General features: G+C 42.9%; 1 protein-coding gene across 1 annotated transcript; it reads right to left on the reverse strand.

Annotated features, from left to right (window-relative positions):
- Nucleotides 1-5,982: 5,982 nt before the first annotated feature.
- On the reverse strand, nt 5,983-8,382 carry LOC121026708 (DLA class II histocompatibility antigen, DR-1 beta chain-like). Its single transcript, XM_040469496.1, has 4 exons — nt 7,953-8,382; nt 7,110-7,220; nt 6,631-6,654; nt 5,983-6,329 (listed from the first exon to the last, which is right to left on the reverse strand). Exons 1-4 carry the CDS (start codon nt 8,329-8,331, stop codon nt 6,316-6,318), a joined length of 528 nt encoding a protein of 175 aa, XP_040325430.1. The 5' UTR covers nt 8,332-8,382; the 3' UTR covers nt 5,983-6,315.
- Between the last annotated feature and the right edge of the window lie 28 nt (nt 8,383-8,410).

The raw sequence follows: 8,410 nt of genomic DNA on the forward strand, positions 1-8,410 counted from the left end.
CAATGTCAGCTTTACTCAGTCATGAAATAAAGTGAATCATATTTATAAGCAGGTTCAGAATTCCAAACTCAGTGACATTTCACCATGTGATTAAACTTGGCTTCTGACAGGGCACCCAGCAGAAATGAGACAAATCACACAACACACAAGATAACAGAAGGGTGTAGGAAGTTAACAAACCACACGTGAAGTCCATCTGTGGGGGCGCCTTTGAGAGACCGTGGTCAGGTCCTGGTCAGCTCTCGGCACTTACTGCTTATTATGTTCAAGCAGTGAAGGATTTCCCTTCTGCCTGGAGATCAATCGGGCAGAGTCTTCGACAGCAGTTGCCTTTTTAAAGTGGTCAGACACAGAGGGGTCATGTCCGAAGAGTCTGAGAGTTGGCTGCAAAAATCCTCCCCTTTTTATAGGGATTTAATTAGCCTTGGGCTCTGGCAGACCTCCTCTGCTTCTGCTTGTTATCAGTTCTGGGGTGTCAGTTGGTGCTGGTCCCAGTGATATCGCCCAGTGCAGTACCTTTAACTGCTTGTGTCATTGCTTTGACCCGGGCTCCTGCTTGACACGAGAGTCTCGATTTTTCTGTCTCCCTCCTGTTGTACACATGGTGTCTCAAGTTCTATTAAATGTTGATGTCAATTAACTTTGTCAAACCCTTTGATCTCACTACAATGCCCTCTGCATGTCCCCTCACTCTGTGAAATCTGTAAGACTAAGGTCCAGACTTCAGAAAGACTAGCTGTGCAGCTGTCTGGATCACCATCTATAACTTGGTGCTCCTCCCTGTAAGTTATCCTGAATAAGTCTGTGTAAACTGGATGGAGTTGCCTACTTCATTTTTCAATCAAAGAAACTTCACGGTCTGCAGGAGCCTTCACAGTCCCTCCACTCACCAACAATCTTGAAATTGGGAATTTGTGTTTTGTCTCCTTCGTTGTAAGTCTTCCTAAAAGTTTCTTAATTACATCTTTTTTTTTTCAACGAACAAGCTCTATGTGTCATAGAATTTTTCTATTGTCTTCTTTTCTCAATTTTGTTTCTTTCTGTTCTTACAGATACTACTTGTTTTCTTCAGTTTCCTTTAGGCTATTTTGCTGCTACTTTTTCTACGTTATTGAGGTGGGAACATAGATTTTGATACGTGATTTTTTCTCTCTTTTAACACAATTTCAAGTTAATTAATATAGAGTTTAGTATTGGTTTCAGAGGTAGAATTCAGTGATTCATCACTTACATATAACATCCAGTGTTCATCCCAACAAGTGCCCTCCTTAATGCTCATCACCCATTTAGCCCATCCCTCCAAACACCTCCCTCCATCAACCCTCAGTTGGTTCTCTATATTTAAGTCTTTCATGGTTCGCATCACTCTCTGTTTTATCTTTTAAATTTTCCTTCCCTTCCCCTATGTTCATCCGTTTGTTTCTTAAATTTCACATGAGTAAAAGCATGTGATATTTGTCTTTCTCTGACTGACTTATTTCCCTTGGCGTGATACATTCTAAGTCCATCCACGTTATTGCAAATGGCACGATTTCTTTCATTTTTATTGCTGAGTAATATTCCATTATATATGTGCATATATGCCACTTTTCCTTTATCCATTCATCAGTTGATGGACATTTGAGCTCTTTCTACAATTTGTTTACTGTTGATAGTGATGAGGGAAACCAAGGCCAGAGAAATTTTGCTTAAATGAAATCTCCTTACAGTTTGCTGCCCACCGATAAACATCTGAAACATGCAAAGTGTGACCTTGCTCCAGGAACTCAGGGCTGCCTTACTTCCTTGACATTTTTTGTACACCTAAAAGTAAACTTATCTTCACAGCAGCTAGGCCCTCAAGGTCCTGAAAGCCTTGCTTCCAAATTCCTTAGAGACTTACACTATCCCTAGCCCCCACTAACTTAAAAACATATCATCAGTCACTCCTCACAACCTCAGTGCAGCTCTTTTTGTCCACAAGTCCTGTCCCTGTGCTTTAATAAAATCACTCTTTTGCACCAAAGATGTCTCAAGAATTCGCTCTTGCCATTTGCTCAAGAACCCCATCATATTGGCGCTCTTATGTGAGGCTTACTGAGTCTTTTCATCTGTACTCCGAGCCTTGGTTCAAACTTGGTGAGAACTTTCTCTTTTCTTCCTTTACTCTCATTTCAGGGGCTTTTCAAGGACTGGGCTCTTATTGGAACACTTTCATGTCGATTTCTCAGTCTATAATCCTCTAGCCCATGTCTACTTGCCAGAGAGGAGAAAGCCTCCCTTTCAGCTGGAAGTTAGTACCCTGGCCAGAATGGTATTAAGACCCAGAAACTTGATGCCTTCTCTTTATTCCTGTCTTCATACAACGTTGTCTTTCTTGGGCATGGGACAGCCACCTAAGAAACTAGCACAGCTCCCAATCTTATGACTCCTGTGTGAGGGTTCCTCCTTATTGGTCTAATGTGATCCCCTCCACATCCCTGGTCTAGCCACTTCTGGCCACAAGACCTCCACTAGAAGCCTGCCAAAACCAGTACCTGATTGAAGTAAAACCCAACCGGGGACCATTTCCTACGAAAGTTGGATGTAAAGACAATACGTGTCGGAATGTCGCTTAGATCATGATGGATTTCTATGTTTAATCTTTTCTGTCAATGTCCTCTAGTAACTACTTAAATGACAGAATTGGGTAATTCCCCCTTGTAAAACATTTCTAGTGTTTTCCCTGGGTTAAAAACGGCACAGCCTTCAAGGAAACTAAGGCATGACCTTCATGGCATGCTCCTCAAAACAAAGTGAACGAAGACATGGCCTTCTACAGCCTGGCCTTTTATGGTACAGCTTTCCAGGCACAGCACCGCACAGTATTTCTGTTCATATCACAGGCACACATTTGTAGCCGAGGTTTCAATGGAGAAGCGAAGGGACACTAGCATCCCTTCTCCATTATCTTTGAAAATTTTCTGGAAGATATATTTTTGTTTACAAAATTAAGTCTCGGCATGTTAATTTCTAAGAGCAAACAAATAATCCTCTTCCTCAGGTGCTGTTTTTAATTGTAATTGGGTTTATAGCTGCCATTTAATACTCTCTGTTAAAAAAAAAAATCACAAACTGATGCTTCCCATCAACAATGTATCATCCTTTATGAGGAGATACTTTAAAATACTAACACTCTAGGGGTGCCTGGGAGGCTCAGTTGGTTAAGCATCTGACTTCAGCTCAGGTCATGATCTCACCATTCCTGAGTTTGAGCCCCTCTTCGGGGGCTCTGTTGTGACAGTTCAGAGCCTGGAACCTGATTCCAATTCTGTGTCTCCCTCTCTCTCTGACCCTCTTCTGCTTACGCTCTGTCTCTTTCTCTCAAAAATAAATAAACGTTAAAAAGTCTTTTAAAAAAAAAAATAGTAACATTCTGATAGTACCAGATACTATAGTTTCCCTGCCTGAAATTGTTCTCATCTATCCCATCGAATATTTCTTTCTTTCCAAAGAAAATTATTTGCTCCCATCTTTCCAACACATCAGGTGAGGCAAGCCCATCCCCAAAAAGGATGAAGCATGATTTGTCTGAGTGTATCGCCGTAATCCTGTGGTCCTCTCAACATGTGGGAAGTAGGTCTACTGGGGACACCTGAAAAAGGTATAGATCACCCTTATAAAAGCATACAAGAGCAGTTCCCTTTTCCTGCCTTTGGAAATTATGAGATACAATGAAGCATAAAGCTGCTGCAGGCATCCTACTACCATTTCAGGAACACTGACAAGTGGTGTGCGATAAGGAGATGAGGCACAAAGTCCCAGCATCACTTGTGACACGACTGGCCTGATGAATTGACCAGTCTGGAGATGAGGTACCTTGGGTCTATCTGCTCTGTGAGACAAGTAGTTAAAGAAAAATATAGTCAATTAGATTGCGTTTTTCCATTAGCAACACAAAGCATCTCCACTGAAATACTCCTGCCATACATTTTAATTCTATATTATAAAGTCACACCATAGGTCTCAGATAAAATTCACTTCTTCATCTTAGGGAACAAAATGAAAGTAAAGTTGCAACCCTGGGATCAGCAGAACTTATCCCAACCATATAAATATTGCATACGTTACTGTTAGTTATTAACTTCCCAGACGATGGTAACCTGTTTCACACAAATAGTGCACAATATATGACTGAAATATACATAAACTTTGAGTTGGCTTGAAATTTATAGCTGTCTCTGATCGTGGAGAAATTGTGTCTGAGTGTCTATTACCTTGAAATAAACTTCTGAATCTGTTGTCTGCTCTTTAGGTTTAATTTACATTTGACACTGACTCTTCAGACAGAATATGATAACAGAACCCATCATCTACTCAAACAATTGCGTTGCATTTCTCTGAAACCTTTTTAACTCTTTTATATTACTGAAGTTTATGAAAATTAACTGTATATTGATTTATACTTATGATTCCACATTGTTTTATGCAGGAGGCACAAATATTTGGTTTCCTTGTCTAGTTTGTTCCCCTCATATACTCTCTGTCACATTTCTTTCATTAAATTGGGTTCATCTGTATATATTGTGTAAAGTTTTATTACATAAAATATTGTCAGTTCTGTACTATTAAATAAGAGGAGTGCCTGGGTGGCTCAGTCGGTTAAGCCTCCGTCTCTTGATTTCCACCCAGGTCATGATCTCATGGTTCATGAGTTTGAACCCTGCATCAGGCTTCACATTAGCCTGCTTAAGATTCTCTCTCTCTCTCTCTCTCTCTCTCTCTCTCTCTGATCCCCTGGTCCTCACTAAAGGCTCGCTCTCTCTAAAAGAAATTTTTGTAATTAAAAAACTATCAAATAAGACACTTTCAGAAACGTTCAGCTTTCATTCCTATTCCCTTCAATCTATTCCCTCATTGTGCCCAAGAGGCAACCATTTTTTAAAAGTCCTTTTGTTGTCATATATAAAAAAGTAAATAGACTTAATAGATGATGGAGAAAGAGATAATGATAGATGGATGCAGATAAATTGAATTGATGTAGCTATGTATTCCTATTCTCTTCCTCGATCCTATTACACAGAATGTTGTGTGTTGTACAAAATCTCCTTACCTGTACAGAAGTGGAGATTATTGTAAGCAAGGGTTATTTTTTTCTTCTAGCTACATAGTATTTCACTGTTTGTATGCACATCACAGTATTCATAATTTCCTTCTTTGTTTCCCAGCATTGCCTTGGATTTCTAAGATGAGATCCATACAGGATGTTCCCGTACAAACAATACATTTGCTTACAATCTGGAAGCCCTCAGACATACCTCTTTTCCACTAGAGTTGTGGCTTTGTCCTGATGGTCTAAGGGGAAGGATGGGGAAGGATGTGTCTTAAGCCAAAGTGTCAGCATGCCACTGATGTTTATCTGAGACACAGAAAGTGATGGAAGTGTAGATACAGCCCACCGTCAGGCTAATGAAAGGGGTTTCCACAGGTTTAGAGACTTTAATATGGAAAATCAAGGAAAGGGGCACCTGGCTGTCTCAGGCAGTGGAGCATTCGACTCCTGATCTCAGGGTCATGAGTTTGAGCTCCACGTTGGCTGTGGAGCCTACTTAAAAATAAAATGAAATAAAAATGTGAAAAGTAAAATAAAAAATCTGGGAAAGGAAACAAAGTGAGTACAAAAATTTTGTGGGTGTCATATCATTATAAGTTAGTGGATTTCTGATATTTTTTGTCCCCTCTCTTGTGCAAAGGGACTTCTGTGTTTGTCTTTGAGAACACACAGGTGTAGGACACCAGCATCATATGGGCCACGAAGCTCCATTTCCTAGCTCCTGAAAACACGCCTAATTACAGAATGGAAAAAGACCAAGTAAAAAAGGACATGATGCAAAGATACCTTCCAGATCCACATCTGACCCAAATTCTGGAATATAAATAAAAACCAATATTGTAATTTGTTGCAATCCTCCCTTTCTCCCTTTTTTTTCGCTACTTCTTTTCCTTGAAACTATATGCAACGGATGATTGTCACTCCATGTTTATTTGAGAAAAGCTGATAAAGACACGTGAACAGAGGTGAGTTCCAATGTAAAGGAGGCATTAAGGGCTGAATACACAGGGAGCTGGGAGAGAATGAAGATAAGGAACTGCACTCAGTACTGGGGCTTCCAGGTCAAGGACGGGGTAGAGGGAGCCATCAGGGAGGACAGGTTCTGCACGGTCACTGAACCCAGGGCAAACCAAATCCTGAGAAAGCACTGTGTTTGTGGAAGAATACGAGCCAAACAGGAAATGTTTTCACTGTGTGAAGAAGCCTGAAAAGAAGGTTCTTCCTGGAGCGTCAGCATCTCCACTTCAGCTCAGGAGTCCTGCAGAAGACAGAGCAGAGTGTTGTTCCCAGACCCACCTCCACAAGCAGCTTCCTCTCCCCTCTCTCAGGGCCTCGTGTTAAAGCACCACAGTAAGAAGAAGAACATATTCTTTCTTATGTATCCTTGATCTAAAGCTATCTGCAGTGCAGGCCTTTTAGTAAGTGGAGAGAAGAAGCTTCAGTTAACTGCCTGAGCAGAAGTCAGATCCAAAGTCTTTGACATTGTTTCTGTCTTTTCATCTCCACCATCTGTTCCAGGATAATCAACTCTATCTCTAAAGAGGGTCAAAGAGCATTACCTGTTGGCTGAAGTCCAGAGTGTCCTGGGAAAGAAAAGGGACAACATACACTTAACAGAGACACAGGTAAATCTGTCCCCACATACAAGGTCCCACCCCCAGACCCACCTACCACCACAACCCGCATCGCATGATGCCAGTGGGATCAGAGAGGGAGAGATGTGACCCGGGAAGTTTCTATCACACCAATCTACTGTGGCTTCATTAGCTTTCATAGCTCTTCCTGATTTGGCCCAGGACCCCAACCCAAGACATCTGTCTTGTTAACAACCTCTTTCTTGTCTCTACAACCCATAATCTCTTATGCTGAAACACAGTAACCATGGGCCCTTGCTGTCTGGATTTCTAGGAAATCTGAGGGCAAAGGGAGAAGGAAAGGCTTTACAAAGCCACTGGTCTACAGAGAGTTTATGCGATCAAAGCTGTATTTCTCTCCCACAAGGTCTATAGGGAGGCCCAGCTACCAACAGGTGCCTTACCTTTCTGATTCCGGAAGTAGATGAACAGCCCCACCACCAGGAAGAGCAGACCCAGAACAAAGCCCCCGATTCCACTCAGCATCTTGCTCTGTGCAGATTCAGACTGAGCCCCTGAGAGAAGAAGCAGTTTTAGTGATTTTGCCCCAAATCCAACTTCTCTGACAGACACTCTAGGATTGAGAACTTTGAGAATGAGGAATGTGGCCTGCCCTGGAAGAAGGAGAATAAGTGGCAATTTCTAGGGGGAAAATATTTTTTTTTTAAAAATCCCATTGCGTAGATACAAGGTTTGGGTATTGAACTTTTTAAACATCACAGCTTTGACAAATCCACTACTTCAGCATCTATGGATGAGGAGCCTGAGACTCCATGAAGTCAAGTGCTTGTGCAGGGTGACAGAGCTAAGACTGGATTCCCCTCCTGTCAGAAGGACCCTGTACAAAAGAGGATGTGCTTCTTCCTGGATCACAACGAACAACACACAGCAGTGGTGCCAGAAGCACAAACTCAGCCCGAGGCAGGGGACTAGTGCCCAGCATCACAGGAGAACCACTGCCCGTGAGCCATGGAAAGTCTCAAAACATGGACAACCTCATTTCTGCAGCCAGGCATAACTACCTCCCCAAGGGTTGTAGGGTCTGGACGCACAATCACAGAATATCTATAACCTATCAGAGGATTCTACCACAGGATATCACTTGGCTCATCCCAGTGACCTGTGCTAAAGAGAAGAGAACATGGAACAAATGAAAGTATGGTGTAAGGAGAGAACCCTGGCACTCAGGGAAAGCAAAGTCCCCTCCCTGCTGGGCGAGGAACTTATGGGATCAGAAAGCTTCTCACTCCACTCCACGGTGATAGGGCTCGTGCGACTTGGATGCTCCACGTGGCAGGTGTAGACCTCTCCACTCTGAGGAACCGTTTCCAGCATCACCAGGGTCTGGAAGGTCCAGTCTCCATTACGGATCAGGCCTGTGGACACGACCCCAGTCTCCTCCTCCTGGCCGTTCCGGAACCACTTGACCTCAATGTGGCCTGGATAGAAACCATTCACAGAGCAGACCAGGAGGTTGTGGTGCTGCAGGGGCTGCGTCTTCGAGGGGAACACGGTCACTGTCGGCTCAACTAGAAGACAAGTGGTAGCGGGACTAAGTGAGGACGACAGAGTGAGTCTCCCTGGCTGGCTGCCCTCCTGCCTCCGGTCTCTGGTCCCAGGCTGCATCTCGTGCAGGCCTCCCTCAAAGCTGGCCACGTGGCCCAGTACCAGCCAGTCTCATGAGTCTTGAATTCAATCCTGACAG

Source organism: Herpailurus yagouaroundi, unplaced genomic scaffold (genome assembly GCF_014898765.1).
Source record: "Herpailurus yagouaroundi ecotype Mexico unplaced genomic scaffold, PumYag 152001, whole genome shotgun sequence".
NCBI classification, from domain to species: domain Eukaryota; kingdom Metazoa; phylum Chordata; class Mammalia; order Carnivora; family Felidae; genus Herpailurus; species Herpailurus yagouaroundi.